The sequence below is a fragment of the Euprymna scolopes genome, chromosome 29, assembly GCF_053919585.1.
Source record: "Euprymna scolopes isolate OS-2025 chromosome 29, ASM5391958v1, whole genome shotgun sequence".
Lineage (NCBI taxonomy): Eukaryota > Metazoa > Mollusca > Cephalopoda > Sepiida > Sepiolidae > Euprymna > Euprymna scolopes.
The window spans coordinates 4853813-4877812 of NC_136510.1; the positions used below are offsets into that span (position 1 = coordinate 4853813).

General features: G+C 34.2%; 1 protein-coding gene across 3 annotated transcripts in view; it reads right to left on the reverse strand.

Annotated features, from left to right (window-relative positions):
- Positions 1-24000, reverse strand: part of LOC145252459 (protein N-terminal asparagine amidohydrolase-like) — a 50433-nt gene that overhangs the window by 1308 nt on the left and 25125 nt on the right. For 2 of the 3 annotated variants that reach the window (XM_080111875.1, XM_080111873.1), the window contains exons 4-9: positions 23246-23360; positions 13778-13851; positions 10849-10902; positions 7958-8011; positions 5738-5856; positions 3888-4007 (exon numbers count right to left, since the gene is read on the reverse strand). In XM_080111875.1, the coding sequence (XP_079968001.1) occupies positions 3888-4007; positions 5738-5856; positions 7958-8011; positions 10849-10902; positions 13778-13851; positions 23246-23360 (536 nt within the window). The remainder of the gene's footprint in view (positions 1-3887; positions 4008-5737; positions 5857-7957; positions 8012-10848; positions 10903-13777; positions 13852-23245; positions 23361-24000) is intronic. The other variant, XM_080111876.1, reaches the window with a different exon arrangement.

The window sequence follows — 24000 nt, forward strand, 5'->3', positions numbered from 1 at the left end:
ATCCGCCTGATAGTCAGGGACCCGAACCTTGGATTAACCACTAAGGAGGCTGTCCTATCAGCAGGTGCAAAGTACTGGGGCTGCTGTATTGCCATTTGGTGAATGGATTCTGGACCTTGCAGTAGTCTCTGGTGGGGCTTCTCGATGCCATACTAGTGGGTAATTGTTATGGCTTTACCTTTTCATGTGCTACAAAAAAAAAAAATTTCCTATCCTTTTCTCTCTGTCGTTCCCTCTCATTCTTGCTCAAACCAAGTATGCTGACCTGTTCCACAAACCCCAAAACCTTAACATGAAACATCTCAAAAACAAAAACTCAAATAAACCTAGAACCCCATCTTCCAATGTAGACTCCTACTACCTTGTCTCCTTCTCCAACATCAGGGGTCTATGTTCCAACCTTCCAGAGGTTGAAACACAATTACAGGAGACGAAACCGGACATATTCTTTCTAAACGAAACTGGAATAGGGCTGACCACTTCCCTAGATGAATTCATAATTAACGGATACTCTAACTTAACATCGAAATCTGACCCCCAAGATCGCCATGGGCATGGAATATGTGCCTACATTAAAGATGGCTTCCCGTGTGGCAGGGATATCTCCAGAGAAGACCCTAATTTACCTTATATGTGCTTCCGGGTTGCACTAGCTTACACCACTGCATTTATATTTGCTCTCTATCGCCCCCACAACAGCGGAGTTACTATCTTTAAGAGTATATCTGAGAAAATAGACCATATCCTGTCTGCACATTCACATTTTTGGTGACTTCAATGTCCATAATGTGGAATGGCTGACCCACTCGAATAAGACCGATGAGCAGGGGATGTTTTGTCATGATTTTGCCATTGCCTATGACCTCACTCAGATGTTCGCAAGTGTCGGTCAGTTTGCAAGCCTTCTAGACTTTTTTCTCTCAACCTCCCCTGAGCTATGTTCATGCACTGTTCTTTCTCCTCTAGGATCCTCCGATCACTCTGTTATATCAGTTAAGATGAAAATGAAATGTAATAAGTCCCCAGACGTACCCCTCCACCGTACTGTATACCGATACTCCATGGCTGACTGGGATAGCTTCCGTATATTCATATCTGATCTACATCTCCATTCCATGTTTAAAAAGGATGTGTCCTCTATAGCATCAGGCCTAACCAAATGGTTAATTGTAGGCATAGACCAATTCATACCATCTACAAAATTCCAACAAAAACCTAACAGCCAGCCATGGTTTTCCCCAGAATGTGCTGCTGCCATTGTGCACAGAAATCACTTTTTCCATAGCTACCAACGTAATAGATGCACTGAGACTAAAGCTGCTTTCAGGAACGCCAGCAACCACTGTAAAAGAGTAATAAAAAATGCAAGAGAGTTATATGCCTAATCTGTTAAATCCAAAGTAGCTGATCAGCGGCTTGTTTCCCACCAGTTTTGGCAAATAACAAATAGGATCCTGAACAGAAGTGCGCGTTCTATCCCAACCATTATCAATGGACCAGAGGTCATCTCGTCAGCATCAGACAAGGCCAAACTATTTGCAAAGAACTTTGCAGCTAATTCTACCCTATGCGACGAAGGCCTTCGACAAGGTATGACATAAGGGCCTACTTCACAAGATTTCCAGCTACGGTATAACTGGAAATGTTTTCTCAATCATTAAATCATTTCTCTCTAATAGGCTCATAAGAGTAGTGGTCGATGGACAAAAATCAGAGGCCTGCAGTATTAATGATGGAGTCCCCCAGGGGTCCATCCTGGGCCCAACTCTCTTCCTGATCTACATCAATGATCTCCCAAAACACATACTTAAATCATTCGTTGACATCTATGCTGATGACACGACCATCTACGGCAACACATCAAAGGCTGTAAATGACAAAGTTCTCTCTGATTCTCTCTCCTCTGATCTCGAGCATGTAGTTCAGTGGGGGAAGACGTGGCTGGTTACCTTTACCAAGCTCCTATCTTTTTTTTTTTTTGTTTTTTACACAGTGATCACCACTTATCAAGGCCCGGAAGCCACTCAGGGATAAGGGTTATTGCAAGTACATTACGTTAGTGTGGAGATTTGATGAAGTGTTTACTTAAGGGGGCGGTTCATTAGGAATTTGTTAACATTGGACTTGAAGACATCCAAGTTGTAGTCCGGTGGGAAGCAGGCAGACGGAACAGAGTTCCACAGGTGTGCAGTTCTAAGAAAGAAGCTTTGTTCATGGAACCCGCATTTTGATTTAGGAACAGATATAGAGTGGGGGAAATTTTTCACAGTGGATTCAGCTAGACGGGTGTTTTTTGTGAAAGATTGGCGAGGGGGGACCAGAGATTGGAGTTCAGACGAGCACCTGCCATGGAAATAACGATAAAACAAGGATAGGCTCGCAACGTCTCTTCTGTGGGAGAGAGATTGCAGGGTAGAGAAAAGGGCATTCCCCACTAAGCTAGGAAGTCTATTTTGTACTCTGTAAGCGTCTGGGCTTGACCTTTACTCCTGATATGAAATGGAACACGTACATCAAGTCTGTTGCCAGGGTCGCTGGAAAGATGGTGGGATCCTTCTACCGCTCCACAAGATATCTCACTACTGATGCAATTCTCTATCTATATAAATGCCAAGTACGTCCAAGGATGGAATACTGCTGCCATATCTGGGCAGGAGCTGCTAAAAACAGCCTATCCTGCCTTGACAGAGTACAAAATAGACTTTGTGGCTTAGTGGGAATGCCCTTTGCTCTTCCCTGCAACCTCTCTCCCACAGAAGAGACGTTGCGAGCCTATCTTTGTTTTATCGTTATTTCCATGGCAGGTGCTCGTTTGAACTTCAATCTCTGGTCCCCCTTCGCCAATCATTTTACGAAAAACACCCGTCTAGCTGAATCCACTGTCAAAAATTTTCCCCACTCTTTATCTGTGCCTAAATCAAAACGTAGATTCCATGAACAAAGCTTCTTTCTTAGAACAGCACGCCGGTGGAACTCTGTTCCGTCTACCTGTTTCCCACCTGACTACAACCTAGATGTCTTCAAGTCAAATGTAAACAAATTCCTAATGAACCGCCCCCTTAAGTAGACACTTTATGAAATCTCAACACTAATGTACAACGTACTGTACATGCAATAACCCTGAGTGGCTTCCGGGCCTTCCGTACTGTACATGCAATAACCCTGAGTGGCTCCGTACTGTACATGCAATAACCCTGAGTGGCTTCCGTACTGTACATGCAATAACCCTGAGTGGCTTCCGGGCCTTGATAAGTGGTGACCTCCTTGTAAAAAAAAAAAAAAATGAATACCATTTTACCAGATAAAAGAAAATTTTCTTCATAACAGCAAAAAAAATATTGCTTTCATTTTTATTTTTTTTTAATAACTCACGTTCACCCCTAACAAGGCATATCAACACTTGGACGTAAGGAGCTACTATTTGAGACCATGACTAGAAAAGATTAACAAGATGTTGGTTTACATTACATTTACACATCTGCATATCAGTAGAGTCAGGGAAGCAGGTAACAGGAAGGAAATTCCAAAATCTACCTGTTCGAGGGAAGAAATTATTAGAGTAGAAAACTTTCTGGCATTTAGGGACCTCAACAGTGAAGGGGTGAGATTTTGTTGCTAAGCGAGTTTGTCAGAGGTACGTACGTCGAGGGGGCACATTTTTTTCATTGAATTATCTTCATAATAACAGAAATAATATATTTTTCACTGAAAAAAATTGGCCAGTGTTTGCATAAAAAAATAAATAAAATCACAAAACTTTTAATCAGTACCTTCTGGCGTTTTATTCAAATTGCCACAAAAATTCTGAGGATAAACTAGTCGTTGTTCTGCATAAGTAACGAAAAAAAATTAGTTTTGATTGTTTTTACTACGTGAAGTATATTTACCTTGAGAATCTCTTCATCTGAAAGCGATATTATTCTCTCGCAAAACTCCCAAGAGCAAGACGAATAATCAAACGGGTGTATAATGATATTCTCAGTTTGGAAAACATAAAGACACGGGAACTGAAAAGACAAAACAAAACAAAAAAAGTTTAATTTTTCTTTGAAATCTTTTGAAATTAGAAATTTATATATTGAATTATTTTTTTTTTTTATTAGAAATTTATATATTTATTCATTTTTTTTAATGAGTAATATATATTCATTAATTATTTTTTAAATATGTAATTAATGTATTTATTCATTTTTTAGATGAGTAATTTATATATTTATTCATTTTTTTAATTAGAAATTTATATATTTATTCATTTTTTTTTAATTAGAAATTTATATATTTATTCATTTTTTTTTAATTAGAAATTTATATATTTATTCATTTTTTTTTAATTAGAAATTTATATATTTATTCATTTTTTTTTAATTAGAAATTTATATATTTATTCATTTTTTTAGATGAGTAATTTATATATTTATTAATTTTTTTTTGGTGAGTAATTTATATATTTATTCATTTTGTTTTAAATGAGTAATTTATATATATATTCTTTTTTATAATGAGTAATTTATATATTTAATCATTTCTTTTAGATGAGTTCATATATTTTTTAGATGAGTAACTTATATATTTATTCATTTTTTTTAGTAATTTATCTATTTATGCATGTTCTAAATGAATAATTTATATATTTATTAAGTTTTTTATGACTAATTTATATATTTGTTCATTTTTTAAATGAGTAAGAAATATATTTATTCATTTTTTAAATGCGTATAGTATATATTTATTCATTATTTAAATGTGTAATTTGTATACATATTCTTTTAAGTAGATGAGTAATTTATACATTTATTCATTTTTAAATTAGTAATTTATATATTTATTCATTTTTAATGCGTAATTTTTATATTTATTCATATTTGTAATTCGTAATTTATATATGTATTCATTTTTTTACATGAGTAATTTATATATTTTGTTATTTTTTTAAATTAGTAATTTGTATATTTATTCAGTTTTTTCAATGAGTAATTTATTTATTTTTTCATTTTTATGATCAATTTATATATTTATTCATTTTTTAACGAGTAATCTATATTTAATCAGTTTTTATGAGTAATTTATATTTTTAATCATTTTTTAAAACGAGTAATATATATATTTATTCATTTTTTAAATGAGTAATTTATATATTTATTCATTATTTAAATGAGTAGTTTATACATGTATTCATTTTTAGATGAGTAATCTATGTATTTATTCATTTTTTAGATGATTGATTTATATATTTACCCATTTTTAGATGAGTAATTTATATATTTATTCTTTTTTAGATCAGTTGTTTATATTTTTATACATTTTTTTAAAATGAGTAATTTATATATTGATTTATTTTTTTAAATAAGTAATTTATATATTTATTCATTTTTTAATTAGTAATTTATATATTTGTTCATTTTTTAGATGAGTAATTTATATATTTATTAATTTTTTAGATCAGTTATTTATATGTTTATTCATTTTTTGTAGTGAGTAATTTATATATTTATTCATTTTGTTTTAAATGAGTAATTTATATATCTATTCTTTTTTATAATGAGTAATTTATATATGTAATAATTTTTTAGATGAGTAGTTCATATATTTATTTTTTTTAGATGAGTAATTTGTGGATAGAAGGAGAGAAGCTTTGTTTTAAACGTATTGTTTGTTATATTTAACAAAAATTAACAACTTTGAGTTAATAATTCTTCAATAAAAATATTTAAAATATTTATCATGTTGATTAACTCACACATCCTGTCAGATGAGGGTTCTGTCTAAAGATATACTTTTGAGCATTCCGCATTGGATAGGCAGGTCCTCGATCTACAAAAGTGGCGGGAAAAATTTCTTGTGTACTCATATCAACTCCTAAAAAAGAAAAGGAAAAAAAGGAACAAAAGTAATAAAAAAAAAAGATTCGGTTCAACTATTTTGTGTCACATCAACCTTTTTGATGCTAGAAGATGAATAATAAAATAATTTATGAAAAATATCCAAATTTAATCCTGGTGTTACCAGTTTGGTTACTTTTTTTTTTGTTTTTTACAAGGTGGTCACTACTTATCAAGGCCCGGAAGCCACTCAGGGATAAGGGTTATTGCATGTACAGTACGTTAATGATTAGATTTCATAAAGTGTCTACTTAAGGGGGCGGTTCATCAGGAATTTGTTTACGTTTGACTTGAAGACATCCAGGTTGTAGTCAGGTGGGCAGCAGCCAGACGGAACAGAGTTCCACAGGCGTGCAGTTCTAAGAAAGAAGCTTTGTTCATGGAATCTACGTTTTGATTTAGGCACAGATAAAGGGGGGGGGTTGACAATGGTTTCAGCTAGACGGGTGTTTTTCGTAAAAGATTGGCAAGGAGGGTACCAGAGATTGGAGCTCAGACAAACACCTGCCATGGAAATAACGATAAAACAAAGACAGGCTTGCAACGTCTCTCCTGGTTGCGGGGAAGAGCAAAGGGCATCCCCACTAAGCCACGAAGTCTATTTTGTACTCTGTCAAGGCAGTATAGGCTGTTTATAGTAGCTCCTGCCCAGATATGGCAGCAGTATTTTTTTTGCCTTACCCTTTGAAAAACTCAATCATGTTCTGCAAAGCGAAAAACAAGAACAATTTTTCTCTACAAAACAACCAAACTAAACACCATAAATATTTTATGATATGAAGAACTTGAAGTATAAAAGATTTTGCCAAAATCACTGAACCCGAAAAGGGTTGATATGCCATAAATAAAACAACGAAACTAAACTTTATTATTACAGAGGCAATTCTCTATTGAATATTATATTGTACCTAATATACAGTACTGATTTCTAAAGATTTTTTTTAAAGTCACATGCGATCAGCTAGAATCGAAACCAAAACATTTAGTGCTCCAGATGCGTTGCCTACCGTTTGAGCTATTGACAAATAGATAAGAAAGATTAAAATTAAATCACTTCAAGCTATGAATGAATTTGCACATGTGCAGAAGTAATAAAAATATTTTTTTGTATCATTTGGATTGTTTGGACAACTGTTCTCATCTTGAGTGCGATTTTCACAACGTTTCGGTCAATGTAATCTCCGACCGTCTTCAGGTGCATTCACACTGGATGTTATTGGGGAATGGTGAAAAATGGCATCAAAAGAAATAGATCTGGTACTATTTCTCACCGTTCACCAATAACATCCTTTGTGACTGTACCTGAAGATGGTCGGAGGTTACATCGGCCAAAACGTTGTGAAAAAAAAAAACCAAGATGAGAAAAATAGTCCAGATAATCCAAATAATAGACAAAATAATAATCAAGCCTCATCTAAAAAATCGATTTGGAATATTACCAAACTTTATCATTGCAAATTAGGATTAATTGAAATTCCGAATATATATATTATTTTTAAAACTTTTCTTTGTTTCTTGATCTTCCCAAATAACTTCATTTCACTCTGGAATTACTATTTTTGGTTTGTTTTTCATTTTTATTTATTTTTATAAACATTTTACAAATATTCTTTTGCATTTACAATGCTAAAACCAACAAATTTTTAGATTTGCTATATAAATAAATTTGCTAACATATTTCATTTATTTTTATAAACATTTTACAAATATTCTTTTGCATTTACAATGCTACACCCAACAAATTTTTAGATTTGCTATATAAATAAATTTGCTAACATATTTCATTTATTTTTATAAACATTTTACAAATATTCTTTTGCATTTACAATGCTAAAACCAACAAATTTTTAGCTTTGCTATATAAATAAATTTGCTAACATATTTTATTTATTTTTATAAACATTTTATAAATATTCTTTTGCATTTTATGGTTACTGTCATTATTACTGCGGAATAAGGATTTATTAATTATTTTCGTTTTTGATATTCTGTTGAAAAATAAATTTTTAATTTACCATTTTCGCTTATGCTTCTGGTATCTTAAATTATTCAAATGTCATAAAAGATTCCTGACTTACCCATTCCATAAATGATAGGAAAAGGAACACCATTTTTCATCTCAGTATTCAAATCTGAAAAAGAATATGTCACATAAACTTTAATTTGATACTCCATCTCTCCTAAATATGTAAACAGTTTAATAAACTAGAAGTAACAACGGAACGATGGGTTCGGAATATATGTAGATATAAATCAATGATGCTGAGAAATGTTTTTTATAAAAAATTATATACCTATTATTTTTTTTTTATTATTTTATTAAAAAATTATCTCCCTAGTATTTTAATTATTATTTTATTAAAAACTCATCTCCCTATTATTTTAATTATTATTTTATTAAAAACTTATCTCCCTATTATTTTAATTATTATTTTATTAAAAACTTATCTCCCTATTATTTTAATTATTATTTTATTAAAAACTTATCTCCCTATTATTTTAATTATTATTTTATTAAAAACTTATCTCCCTATTATTTTAATTATTATTTTATTAAAAACTTATCTCCCTATTATTTTAATTATTATTTTATTAAAAACTCATCTCCCTATTATTTTAATTATTATTTTATTAAAAACTTATCTCCCTATTATTTTAATTATTATTTTATTAAAAACTTATCTCCCTATTATTTTAATTATTATTTTATTAAAAACTTATCTCCCTATTATTTTAATTATTATTTTATTAAAAACTTATCTCCCTATTATTTTAATTATTATTTTATTAAAAACTTATCTCCCTATTATTTTAATTATTATTTTATTAAAAACTTATCTCCCTATTATTTTAATTATTATTTTATTAAAAACTTATCTCCCTATTATTTTAATTATTATTTTATTAAAAACTTATCTCCCTATTATTTTAATTATTATTTTATTAAAAACTTATCTCCCTATTATTTTAATTATTATTTTATTAAAAACTCATCTCCCTATTATTTTAATTATTATTTTATTAAAAACTTATCTCCCTATTATTTTAATTATTATTTTATTAAAAACTTATCTCCCTATTATTTTAATTATTATTTTATTAAAAACTTATCTCCCTATTATTTTAATTATTATTTTATTAAAAACTTATCTCCCTATTATTTTTATTATTATTTTATTAAAAACTTATCTCCCTATTATTTTAATTATTATTTTATTAAAAACTTATCTCCCTATTATTTTAATTATTATTTTATTAAAAATTATCTGCTTATTATTATTTTCTTTTTATTATTTTATTAAAACTTTTCTTTCTATTACTATTTTTTATTTTAATTATTTTAATTATTAATTTTTTTTTAATTATTTATTAATTATTTAATTATTTTATTTATTTAATTATGATTTTATTAAAAAATATACTTATTATTTTAATTATTATTTTATCAAAAATTATATATAATTTTTATTTTTAATCAATTGATTAAAAATTATCTCCCTTTTATTATCTACCTATTATCATTTATAAAAAAAAAATTTTAATTTACATACCAATGGTGAAACAAAAATATCATATTCAAAAAATCATGTAAATCAATCAAGTAGTTTTATTTTTAAATAAAAGAAATCGAATTTTATGAGCATCCGAGAAGTTACTTTGTCCCTACCATTAAAAAATAAATAAATACAATGGAGATAACTCAACAATAATTAAAACTTGCAAGATTTATTTGTATTACTTGTTTTGATCAAACTATTATTTTCATCTTGAGTGTTAAGAAAAAAATAAAATATTTACATGATTTTTGGAATACGATATTATTTTTTCACCATTCGTACATCATACAATTTTTCCTGAGAACAATAGTCCAATCAAAACAAATAATACAAACATCTCAAAAATTCAGAACTGTAATTGCCAGATTTATGTTGTAATACCTACGAACTCCCATTAACTGCTTAAAAATGATTTTCTTTATAAAATTAAACTACTTGGTCGATTGACATGATTTTTGGAACACAATATTTTCATTTCATTATGAGTATGTAGGTCATACAGATTTTTCTTTCATTTTTTTTTAATATAGGGGGAATTTTTGCCAAGGACCGAAAATATGAAGCAATTCTGAGGATGCAAGATAAAATATATTTGCTCAATCCTAAATATATTCTTGTTTAGAAAAAAAAATGTGGAATTTAGAGCAGGTCTTCATGGTGACACTGAAACGTTAATGAAACCTCAATAAACGCATCTACGAAAGTTCGACAGATATACATATTTGTTGGCTTTACTTTATATATGAGACTAGCGAGGGGTACCCGGCATTGCCCAGGTGTTTGGAGGTGTGTATGAAAACTCCGGGGGGAGGGGGGGCGTAAAATAAAAAAAATGTTTGGGTAGGTAAGTATGAGGATCGAACCGGAACCCTTGAGGCAAAATTGTAAATTAAAGTGTGAAAAAAAAAAGCATGCAGTGTTAACCATTGCACCACCCCGACATACCAACGGAAATGCGTTTGAATTTATTTAATTACTTAGATTTGGCAGGTGCACGTTTTAATGACTTAATGAGGTCAACTGTTGACTGCGGAGTAGCATTTCATTTACTGCGGAACGCGGGGGTAGGGGGAAACCGGAAAATGCCACCAGAATTAATTATAGGAAAAGGCTTAATCCCCATGCGGCGAGCGAAAACTGTTGAATATTTATCTTCCCGAAGGCGAGCAAATTAAATAGACAAGCGAGCTCCGTTGACAACTGTGAGATATTACGATTTACATGTGATATAAAAAGTTTTAAAAAGTTGTTAGGCGACCGACCGCTTCTCTGAAAAAAAGCCTTTTGTAGACATACAGAAAAAGCCAACACACATACATATATTTTCGCTTTTATATTTATAGATGTCATTGACAAAAATCTAAGATTAACTTCAAAACTAAGGAAGACATATTGTTTTTTTTTTATCTTACCTGTAATTGCTGCAGCCATTAAGTGAATATCCGACGGAACTTGGTTGAATCCATCTATACCAAAGAAAAATACATTTTTTACTTCTGACACTCGACAAAATATTAAGATTATACAAAATCTATTTGTTTCTTTGTTCGGTTTATAGACAAGTTAGATTTATACCATTAACGATTATTTCACTACTACCTTACATTCATTAACCATTATCCTCGAGCGGCCTCCAGGACTTGATAAGTAGTGATTCCCAAGTAAAAAAAAAAAAAAAGGAGGGGAATCAGGTGAAATTGAATCTTTGGTTATAGTCGGTTAACATACTTCCTTAATTTCCGACGTAGCGCTACTGAAAGCAGTGACAAGGCAAATCAGTTCCTTCACTTTTATTGTTCTTCAGTATTTTTATTGTGAAGCGATTTATTGAAATATAAGAAACTAAACTGGGAGCCCGACGTTGCCTGGGTGAGCAATAAAAAAAAAAATGGTAGTAGGCAGGCAGGCTCGAACTCCTGACGCGAAGGACGGAAAAGAAAGTGAAATAAAACCTATTCCATAACGCGACCGGAAGTGTAAAACGTTCAAATTTAACGTAGTCAATCAAAAAGATGACTTGCAGAAATGGCGTTGCTTTTAAACCTCCCACGAAGGTCGTTTTTAATGTGGGGGGGGAGGGAGTAGCTAGACCAAAAAAGGGAGCACTCTGGCAGTATCCAAATAAATAGTAATTGTCTCAGCATGAAGGGTTTCCCCTACATTGACCAAAAACCAATTACAGAACAGATACTACCCGGGCGAAGGGCAGGAGTTGTAGGTTGCGTTCGATTAGTTTTGCTTTATTTATACGAAAAAGACAAACACTCGAAACAAGAGAATTTTTTAAAACTCGATCAAAAAAAAAAAAGATAAATGCGAATCTGGAAATAGGTTTATCAGCAGAACAATAGATATGAAGTTGAACATAAAAGGAAAACTGAATAGAATTGTCGATCTTGGTGTGGAGAACGAAAGACTGAACATTAAAAGGCAAATATATTTAAAGTTGGTTTATCGACAGTTTTAAGTATGTTTAAGTTTTGTTACAATGTCCGACAGTTCTTTTAAACCTCCAACGAAGGTCGTTTTTAATGTGGGGGGAAAACCAAGGCAAATCAGTTGCTTCACTTTTATTGTTCTTCAGTATTTTTATTGTGAAGCGATTTATTGAAATAAAATATAAGAAAAGTATGCAATAAAAATGTTAAAAATTATACAAATAAAAATAACATTATTTGCACTTTTAATAACAAAATTATATAAGAAATATATGTTTATAAAAATAAGTTTTTTATTTGAATTTATTTTTGAGGTTGGCAAGTATTGTTACTTTCATGATAACATGGTGGAACACACGGTGGAGAAGGTGCTAGTGTGATTGCAAGAATTAGGAGTGGATGAAATAAGTTCAGAAAACTTCTGCCATTACTAACCAGCATAGCATTGCCACTTGACGAATGTAAGAGTGTATCTAGCATGTGTTAAGAGTGTAATTATGTATGGAAGTGAAATCTCGTCAATGAGGGTTGAGGACATGCGTTGCATGGAGAGAAATGATATGAGAATGATATGTGCTTCCAAGTGGATCATTCAATATACCTGATAATCTCAGAGGATAATATTCTCTCTGAATAAAACCATTTATGAGAACCCTCAGCAAACGTCCCCTTTTGTTTGCATTGTTCACAAAAAGAAGCAACTCTCAAAAAAAGCAACCCAGTATAAACATCTTGCACATATAAAGACTTTATTTCTTTGTTGAAAATGTTATAGAAGAAAAATGTCAGCGTTCCCAACCCCCAAGCAGTCAGAAGTGCGGAAGAAAGACAAAAAGAAGTAGAAGCATTCCAAAAGTAATGACTCTTATCTTCTTATTGCACCAGAATGGATCAGTGGGGATTGAAAATTGCATTGTTACCATGACTGAACTTATGCATTCATGACCTGAATGTTTCATCTATCTGTTGCAGATATTGACAGTGTGAGAAAGCAACCCCTGTCATAGACCTATGTCAGAAGCAAAAATGCATCATTGAATTCCTGGCAAAAGTGCAGTGAAAATCGTGGTGACTATGTAGAAAAATAAATTCTGGAGCACAAAGGGTTGGTCGTTTTAATGGTATCATTCCCATCTTCGTAGCTCTTCAACATTTTTAGTTCAAAGAAAAAATAGGAAGTTTTACTATTGAAATGACTCTCATATGAAAAACGAAAGGGAAATAGGTTTATCAGCAGAACAATAGATATGAAGTTGAACATAAAAGGAAAACTGAATAGAATTGTTGATCATGGTGTGGAGAACGAAAGACTGAACATTAAAAGGCAAATATATTTAAAGTTGGTTTATCGACAGTTTTAGGTATGCTTGTGGGTTTTGTTACAATGTCCGACAGTTGGAAACAGTTTGCAGAGTCTTGGGTTTGTGATGATCCACAAGAGTCAGAGTTAAAGACAGTTGCAAGTTGGGCGCAGTCGAAGGAGGGTTAGTGTTAGGGTTAGGAACAAAATGAGCTGACGGCAACTGACTCGGAAGAAAATGTAGATAAGGGCCTTAGCATTCAGAAGATCAATGACGTCACTAACACACACACTCATTCAGTGCTACTGATATTTGCAGGATGTATTGGAGTTTGAAGTTTTCGAGTTAATGTTTCATTTTTTATTTTTTTTACACTTGTGAACCCGTGCACGCCTCCTCGACAGTCGCCAATGTGAGAGACGATGACATGGGCAGAAGAGAAGACAAAGAAGACCACATACTTTTATCATAACAGACATTTCTCTTTCAAAATATATTTATTGAACCTCTCTCCCACCTTTGGATTCCTGGACATTGCATAACCTCAAAATCTAAACACCTTGCCAACTGTTATACATAATCACCTTATCCAAAAAACTTACCTAGTACACTCTTAGAAATTTTCACAGAAAGGCCACGTTCATCGTCGAATCCACCAGCAAGAATGAGCTCGAATCTGAAAAAGGGATTACCAACTTTACTATCACGACTTATGGGGGTGCATATTTAAAGGAAATAATATTCTGATGAGACAGAAAGATGAAAAAGGACCACTAAGCTATATGTTCATCAACGTTTTGTATTTATTTCAAGACTTCTTCACGATGATTAAATAAGAGAAAATAAAATACCAGTACAATCTTTGAAAATATACTTGTTGTGAAAAGGGTGTCTTTGTTCGATTTCAGAACGAAAATAATCATTGACATTTCAAAATATGGCGTTGTGGAGTGAGTGTGATTTTTAGCATCATATAGTCATTTAGATATTTAAATTCAAATGTGTAATTGAAATGATATTAGTTTATCTTTGTTTTATATATATACTAGCAGTTCAGCCCAGCTTTGCTCGGGCCCTATGTACTGTTCATGACTTTATGTGCATATGTATATATATATCAAAAAGTTGGACTCGTGTCCAGGTAACCTACATTTAAAATTTCAAGTGTTTAGATCCAAAATTGGCAGAGGAGTTTGGTAGAGTCTGCAAAGGTCAACTCTTTCAACTTTGACCTCTTGGCAGCCACATTTTCGCATAGATCTGATTAAAAAGCTTGCTGCATGTCTGAATACCCTTTATGTAAAATTTCAAATGTTTCGACTAAAAATTGGCTGAGTAATTTGGTAGAGACCACAGAGGTTAGTTTTTTTTTTTTTTTAACTTTGACGCCTTAACATTTATTGTTTTGGGCTCAAATCAAATTATAAAGTTTGATCCATGTCCAAATAACCTACATCTAAAATTTCAAATGTTTAGACTCAAAATTGGTAGAGGAGTTTGGTAGAGTTTTGACAGGTCAAATCGTTGAAATTTGACAGGCAAATTCTGGCCGAAACCCGATTAAAAAAATTTCCCAAATCTCAATACCCCTTACGTCAAATCTTGAGTCTGTAGGCTGAAAATTGACAGAGTAGTTTGGTAGAGAAATGTATGCACAGACACACACACACACATACATGCACACACACACACATGCACAGACAATTTAACTTTTAATAGATATAATATAGATTGACTGATTATACATCTAATCTTCTCATCTCCGTCATCTTTCAGGATGCTTCAATTGTATATGTTACAAGATCAAGTCGCCTGTTCTTGTAAGTAAGTAAAAATTAGATAGGATAGTCCGAGAATTCGAACCTGGGAAGCTAGGTTTAGAATTAAGATTCAGGAGAGTTTAAAATAAATAATCCAGATATGTTATTGAAAATGAAATATAGAATTACCCATTGTTTAGTTTCACATAAAATAGTTTAGATATGTTGCTTAAAAAGGAATTTAATGATTCAATTCTGTTTATGTGAAAAAAAATTTGATGATGTAATTCTGTTTATGAAAATGAAATTAAATTAAATTGAGGTTATCTAGATCCGAACAATGGAAAATGTGAAATATTATTGTAAAATAGGTTAGTCGAAAATGAGGTTAGAGAATTCTTCTTTGCAAGCATGTGTGGACGATGCACGTGTTTTGGGCATGCAGTGACGTCATGGCTAAGAGATGAGTTCTCAATATAGTTAGAGCTTTAGTGAGACAAATGGCCAGAAGAGTCAGAGTGGCAGTCAGTGTCGAGGCAGGGTCGAAAGAGGGTCGGACAGAGCTGACATGAGTCAGAAGGAACCCACCTTTGGAGGCGAAAGGTTGGAAGTTGAAATAATGTAAGACTTCAGCTATTATAACTAATGACTGGTTCCTTCTTTATGATGAAAGAACTGAGAATCACCATCTCAAAAATATATGTGTTAAAGGAAGATAATGTTTATAGAAACACTCCCAGAACTGTCAGAACTGTATAAATGTCAGTCTCTCTTCTATCTATATATCTATCCCCTCTCAATGTCTATTACATGTTACCGGCTCTGTATTTAAAATGTATCCTGTCTCTTTTTTTTTTTTTTTTTTTTTTTTACATGGGGGTCACCACTTATCAAGGTCCGAAGGCCACTCAGGGATAAGGGTTATTGCATGTACAGTAATCAATGAAATAGTATTGTAGTAATCATTAGTATTGGGGGTTTTGATAGAGTGTCTTACTTAAGGGGGCGGTTTGTCAGGAGTTTGTTTATGTTGGACTTGAAGATGTCCAAGTTGTAGTCAGGTGGGAAACAGGCAAGCTGCAGAGAGTTCCACTGGTGTGCAGTTCTAAGAAAGAAGCTTTGCTCATGGAATCTACGTTTGGATTTAGGCACGGATAAAGAGTGGAGAAAATTATTGACAGTAGTTTCAGCCAGACGGGTGTTTCTTGTGAAAGTTGGCGAGGGGGGACGAGGGATTAGAGCTCAGACGAGCACCTGCCATGGAAATAACGATAAAACAAAGACAGGCTCGCAACGTCTCTTTTGTGGGAGAGAGGTTGCAGGGAAGAGAAAAGGGCACCTCCCACTAAACCACAAAGTCTATTTTGTTCTCTGTCAAGGCAGGATAGGCTGTTTTTAGCAACTCCTGCGCAGATGTGGCAGCAGTACTCCATCCTTGGACGTACTTGGCTTTTATACAGATAGAGAATTGCATCAGTAGTGAGATATCTTCTGGAGCGGTAGAAGGATCCCACCATTTTCCCAGTGTCCCTGGCAACAGATTTGATGTACATATTCCATTTCATATCAGGAGTAAAGGTCAAACCCAGAAGCTTGTCAAAACATGGAGCCTCCCCAAGACGAGAGCCATCCATTTCAATTGATGCCAGATAGGGATCAGAGCGTTGATGATGTAAAGATAGAAGCTTGGTTTTGGATGCATTAAAAGTGACCAGCCACCTCTTCCCCCATTCTACCATGCGCTGAAGATCAGAGGAGAGAGAATTCGAGAGAACTTTGTCATTTACGGCCTTTGATGTGTTGCCATAGATGGTCGTGTCATCAGCATAGATGTCAACGAATGATTTAAGTATGTGTTTTGGGAGATCATTGATGTAGATCAGGAAGAGAGTTGGGCCCAGGATGGACTCCTGGGGGACTCCAGCATTAATACTGTGGGCCTCTGATTTCTGCCCATCAACTACTACCTTTATGAACCTATCAGAAAGAAATGATTTAATGATTGAGAAAACATTTCCAGTAATACCGTAGCTGGAAATCTTGTGAAGTAGGCCCTAATGCCATACCTTATTGAAGGCCTTCGATATGTCAAAAGCAATTGCCTTGGATAGGAAGCCTTTGTCAAGAGATTCACTAATCCTATTTGACATCTGCTGTAGATCTTGCAGAGCGGAAACCATATTGCATGTTACTAAGAAGGTTGTTTCTGTTGAGGTGGTTGACTACTTTTTAATTTAATATGGATTCCAACAACTTACTCATGACACACAGGAGACTTATTGGTCGGTACTGAGAGGGAGATGACTTTTAACCTGAATTCTTAAATACAGGGCATACTGATGAGGTTTTCCAGAGTGTTGGAAAGCACTTCTCCTTAAGGCAATGCTTAAACAGTTTTATAAGTATGGGAGCAAGTTCTGGTTGGAGCTTTCTCAGCACTATAACTGGAATGCCATCAGGGCCAGTTGCTTTACTGGAATCAAGGTTCTTGATTAGCTTGGCGACCTCACGCACAGATATTTGTAAGTTACCTAGCGTGTTGTCTGTTATAGGAGAAAATACAGGGAGTTGATGGTCATTGTCGCATAGGGTAGAATTAGCTGCAAAGTTCTTGGCAAATAGTCTGGCCTTGTTTGATGCTGACGAGATGACCTCAGGTCCATTGATGATAGTTGGGATAGAACGCATGCTTCTGTTCAAGATCCTGTTTGCTATTTGCCAAAACTGGTGGGAAACAAGCCGCTGCTCAGCTACTTTGGATTTAACAGACTGAGCATATAGCTCTCTTGCATTTTTTATTACTTTTTTACAGTGGTTACTGGCAGTCTTGAAAGCAGCTTTAGTCTCAGTACATCTATTACGTTGGTAGCTATGGAAAAACTGATTTCTGTGTGCGATGCAGCAGCACATTCAGAGGAGAACCATGGCTTTTTTTTTTATTTTTACACAGTGATCACCACTTATCAAGGCCCGGAAGCCACTCAGGGATAAGGGTTATTGCAAGTACATTACGTTAGTGTGGAGATTTGATGAAGTGTTTAATTAAGGGGGCGGTTCATTAGGAATTTGTTAACATTGGCTGGCTATTAGGTTTTTGTTGGAATTTTTTAGATGGTACGAATCGGTCTATGCCTACAATTAACCATTCGGTCAGGTCTGAGACTATAGAGGACACATCCTTTTTAAACATGGAATGCAGAGGTAGGTCAGATATGAATGTACGGAAACTATTCCAGCCAGCCATAGAGTATCGATGTACAGTACGGTTGAGAGGTACGTCTGAAGACTTATTACATTTCATTTTTATCTTAACTGTTACAACGGAGTGATCAGAGGATCCCAGAGGAGATAGAACGGAACATGAACACAGCTCAGGGAAGTTGTGAGAAAAAAGTCTAGAAGGCTTGCATATTGACCGGGTGTATCGGGCACACGGGTGGGTTCGTGAACAATCTGAGTGAGGTCAGAGGCAATGGCAAAATCATGACAAAACCTCCCCTCATCATCGGTTTTATTTGAGTGGGTCAGCCATTCCACATTATGGACATTGAAGTCACCGCAAATGTGAATGTTAGCCGAAGGATGAGCAGACAGGATGTGGTCAATTTTCTCAGATATGCTCTTAAAGATAGTAACCCCACTGTTGTGGGTGCGATAGAGGGCAAATATAAATGCAGTGGTGTAAGCTAGGGCAACCCGAAAGCACATATAAGGTAAATTAGGGTCTTCTCTGGAAATATCCCTACCACATGGAAAGCCATCTTTGATGTAGGCATATATTCCATGCCCATGGCGATCTTGGGGGTCAGATTTAGTTATTTAAGTTGGAGTATCCTTTAATTATAAATTCGTCTAGAGAAGTGGTTGGCCCTATGCCAGTTTCACTTAATAATAATATGTCCGGTTTCGTCTCCTGTAATTGTTTTTCAACCTCTGGAAGGTTGGAACGTAGACCCCTGATGTTGGAGAAGGAGACCTGGTAGTAGGGGTCTACGTTGGTGGATGGGGTTCTAGGTTTATTCGTGTTTCTTTTTTGGAGATTTGTCATGATTGAGGTTTTGGGGTTTGTGGAGCAGGTCAGTAGACTTGGTTGGAGCAGGATAGAGAGGGAAAATAAGAGAGAAAAAGACAAGAATTTTTTTTTTTTTTTGTGGCACATGAACAGGTAAAGCCGTAACAATTACCCACTAGTATGGCATCGAGAGGCCCTACCAGAAACTACTGTATAGTCCAGAATCCATTCACCAAATGGCAATACAGCAGCCCCGGTACTTTGCACCTGCTGATAGGACAGCCTCCTTAGTGGTTAATCCAAGGTTTGGGTCCCTGACTATCAGGCGGGTAACGTCAGCCCAGATGAAACGTTTACCTCCAGCACCCTTACTAGTGACATGATCACAAGGATAGACATAGAAACAGAAATTTTCCGACATCTCAGGCTACTCTTTACAAAGTACTACCGACCTAGAAAGCAGCTTTTTCTTCACCCTTTGTCAGAAAAATCACTCATTGGAAATGGGGACTGAAGGACAAAAAAGGAGAAGCGAGAGTTTCTGGAGCTGCCAATAACACATCCACATGCATTATCTACTCTCCATTGAAAAAAAAAATAAATAAATAAATAAACTAAAATAAAATTTTTTAAAAAAGGTGAGAAGGACTTATTAATATCTACTTAGTATAAGTCCTTTACCCATTCCCGACTTAGGATAGTACTTGAAGATAGTCTCCCCTCCTATGTTAATGCATGGATACTTTTTGTCTTTATCTAGTGTTATATATAGGTTTTTTATTATTATTCTTGTTATTGTTGTTCGTTGTTATTCTTATTGTTAGGAAGTCTTATTAAAAGTTAGTCTTAAAGAGTCTTATTAAGAGAGATGTTGCGTTCTGTGTTCGTGTTATGAAGAGATTCATATATATAAAATGTTCATACTTAGAAGTGTAATAGAAGCTCTTAGAGTGAGGAGACAGTGTTGAGACAGTCTTAGTGTCCACATTGTAGATATGAGATGTAGAGACATTGTGTATGTGAAGACATTTTAAAACAAAGGATATATAAGACATATAATGACAATTCAACTTTACCTTTTGGTAGAATTACAACACAAAGATGACGTTTATAAAAACACATGACGCGTTTATTTCCATGGACCGGTCGGTGGTTTTCTTAGTCAGGAATTCAAAGTTTTACATTCTATGTTTCAAAGGTGACCGTCTCGCTTCCAGACGTTCGACTGTCCATCTCTGGACTCCAGACTGTCGTCTCTCCCTCAGACTCTCTCTGCTTAACTCTAAAGTTTCTAACTATATCGAGAACTTCCCATTTTCCATGACGTCATACACATGTTAAAACATGTGTCTTCTTTCACGTGTTCTGGAAATGCGTGTCCAATACATTTTCCTTTGTTTACAAAAGGAATTTTAATCTATATTTCCAGTAACCTATATTTCCAATATGTTAAAAACATGTTTATTAAATTATCCTATAGTTTCATTCCTCATTCAATTTCATAACAGAATTGACAAATGCACATTCCTTTTCTTAAAACTATTTTATCTCTAAGCTAAACAATGGTTTGTTTTACATTCCATTTTCTAATTCTCACACGTAATCTATTTCTAAACCTAAATTACGAGGTTCGAATTTCGTCTATTCTATTTCATTTTCATTTTAACTAAATCTCTCTATTTTTATACTTACATGAAAAGGGGACAGCCCTTATCATGTAACACTAGGTCGAGCTGGGATATTAAACCGTTCCAGCTCCACCCCATAATAAATAATCGAACTTGTATCAAATTGAAAAAGTCTGGTTATTTTTTAACTCGTTTAAAAAGCTGGTTAAGAAGTAATACCTTTAGGGTTATGTATTAACTTTAGCTAGAAGTAATGCATACTTTAGAAGAAAAAATAAATAAATAAATAAATAAATACAAAAAAAGCCGCGTGTTTTTGAGTTCAGATAATATGCAAGTATATTTTGAGAAATGTTCAATTTCATGGGAGACTTTCTTTTTTTTTTCGTTTTAAATATAAGAAAAAGTATTGGTTAATAATAGTATTTTTGACAAAAAAGATTTAGGAGAAAGATAAGAAAACAAGACAAATATTCAGGATTAGAGTCAAACCTGTGATAAGGAAAAATAAAAAATAAAAAAACTAGACATGTTAGTGTTTTTAGATTAATAGGCTGCAAAAGTTATGAACAGAAAAGTTTCTTAGCTTTTGGGACAATAGCGTTCGACTTAGCTTAGCTTCTCTCTCTCTCTATATATATACGCAATATGTCTCTCTCTAAAATATGAACACCCACAACATAACATATATTGCTGTGTTATCTTCCTTGATTTTTGAGATTTCTTTTTCAAAATGGCAGGCTAGGCAGTCACTCCTTGGATGCTAATAAAATCTGATTTTCTTATTTAAAAATAAAACTACTTGATCAATTTATGCGATTTTTTTAAAATATGATATTTTCACATCATAGGTGCGTACATCATACAGACTTTCTCTTTATTTATTTTTTTTTAATATAAGGGGAATTCTGGATAAGAACCAATAATTGTTACATTGTCTCCAGCCAGACAACTCCTCCTAACAAGTATTTATACAAAAAGTCAGAGGCATTTTTTACTCTCACAGTAAGACCTACTATCACTGCCACCACCTACACCACAAGATTTTATTCATTATGAAACTATTACTTACTTTGAAGTAGTTTTTTATGCAATTACATAAGACTGATGAGAACTTGAGAGCATTGCCAGGACCGCTGCAAAAAAAGTAGGTTCTCTCTACCATGCTAGAAAGCTACTAACGCCTGAAAGTATCCTATACTTCTATAAGGCCACCATTCGCCCATGTATGGAGTATTGTTGTCATATTTGGGCTGGTGCATCTGCTACTAGTCTCTTACTCCTAGACAAGGTTCAAAAGAGAGTCGCCAACCTAATAGGTCCTGAACTGTCATCCAAGCTTCAACCTCTGTCCCATTGACGCAATGTAGCATCCCTCTGCCTGTTCTACAAGTACTTTAATGGTGAATGTTCCAACGAACTGTAAGCACTTGTACCCCCTCGACGTAAATACCCCCAACAAACCCGACAAGCAGTACAATCCCACCCCTTCACAGTTGAGATCCCTAGATGTAAGAAAGCCTTCTACTCCAAAAGTTTCTTCCCCCAAACCGCTAGACTTTGGAACTCCCTACCAAGTTCCTGCTTCCCCAACTGTACTGACATGCAGAAGTTCACGTGTAACGTGAACCGACATCTTGCTGCCCAACTCCCCACCTAGTACCCCTGTAGCCTGTGTCCCAAATAGTAGCCCCCTACATCAAAGTGGCAATGTGCCTTGTTTGGGGTGAAAATGTAATAAAAAAAAACTTTTTTAAAGATGTGGAGATAGTATATTTGGATGTCGAAGCTACTGAGTGTGTTCAAAACCTTTTGTTACGTTGGTGATACAAATGGAGCACAGAACAGGAGACTTTGATGGTGTGGTCACATAAAGAATGGATGAGAGTTCTTGGGTAAGCAGATGTAGAATAATTGAAATAGCAGGGTTAGTTCATAGAAGGCTAAGGAAAATATAGGAGAAAGCATGAAGTTGAGAAAAAGAGGGATAATCAAAGACCTGGGCAGAGATAGGTTAGTTTGGAAGTCAATTTTTACAAACTGTCCAACACATTCCAGCATGTAAAACGGACGTTAACCAAAGATGATGATGATGATGATGATGATGATGATGATGATGATGATGATATGCTTTACTAAGATTTTTCAAAGATCCGATGGCAGTTGTACACGGACCGCAATTAGATACACGTGAAAAGTGACGTAATCACGTTAACATGCTGGTTCTCATTAGATCACTAAAGTTAAGCAATGTTGAATCCATTCAGTACCAGATGGGTGACAATTTAAGAATACTAGACATTTACAAAAGCTAACGTCGTTACAATCATCTCGCCTGGGCTGGATATACTAAGGACTGCTTGTGAATCTAATATTCCCTCAAAACTTTATCCTCGATAGGAAACTAGCTAAACCCGCCCATCAGGAAAACAGGATTCTGCATCCAATCCCAATCAACTCTGGGTCTTTCTGCTAACCAATCTCTAGACATATACAGCGTGGAGGATAGCATTTTGGATGCCTATCATGCTTTTCTGAGATTTCCTACCGCGCATGAGAAATGACCGGATGACCAATTGGTAAGTCTTATATTGAATCACATATTTCCAAACTCCTCACGTTTGCACGTACACAAAGATGGGGATGAAGGAGAAACAGTCATATACGTACCTTGCATCTTTAGGCTTAACTTTGTCTAAAATGCTTTTAATTGTGGCCATCATTCCAAAAATACCTTCGTCAGTCGCCCTACCATCAAAATGTCCAAGACATATGGTACCAGAATCTGCAAAAAAGATTTTGTTTAAAATTCCAGATTTTTTAAACTTATTAATTCGCTTTAGACTATTGTTTTTGTATTATTTGGATTCTTTCGACTAATGTTCTCATCTTTCATGTTATTCTCACAATGTTTCGGCCGATGTAACCTCCAGTCTTCTTCAAGTGTATCTTGTCAAACTTGAAAATCTGCAAAGAATTTTGAACAGAGCACTTTTTTTTATTCACGGGGGGTAGCATGTTCTCATTCCATCAGCCATGACTAGGTAGAAATTTCAAAGGATTCGGAATTGTATTTTTAGTATCACCTACACTGAGGATTGAAATTTCCACCTCCAAAAGAGTGTCACTTTGAACAATTTCTATTGTGATTTTCATGGCAAGTGCTCGACTGAACTCCAATCTATGGTTTTCCCTTGCCAAACTTTCACAAAAAACTTGACTAGCTACAACCACTATATACAATTTCCCCCACTCTCTAACTGTGCCTAAATCTAAACATCTAAACGCAGATTCCGTGAACAAAGCTTCTTTTCCAGAACTACCCGCCTGTGGAACACGGTTCCATTGACTTGCTTCCCAGTTGAATACAACATAGTAGCCTTCAAATCCAATGTAAACAAATTCTTGTGGAGCCGTCCCCATAA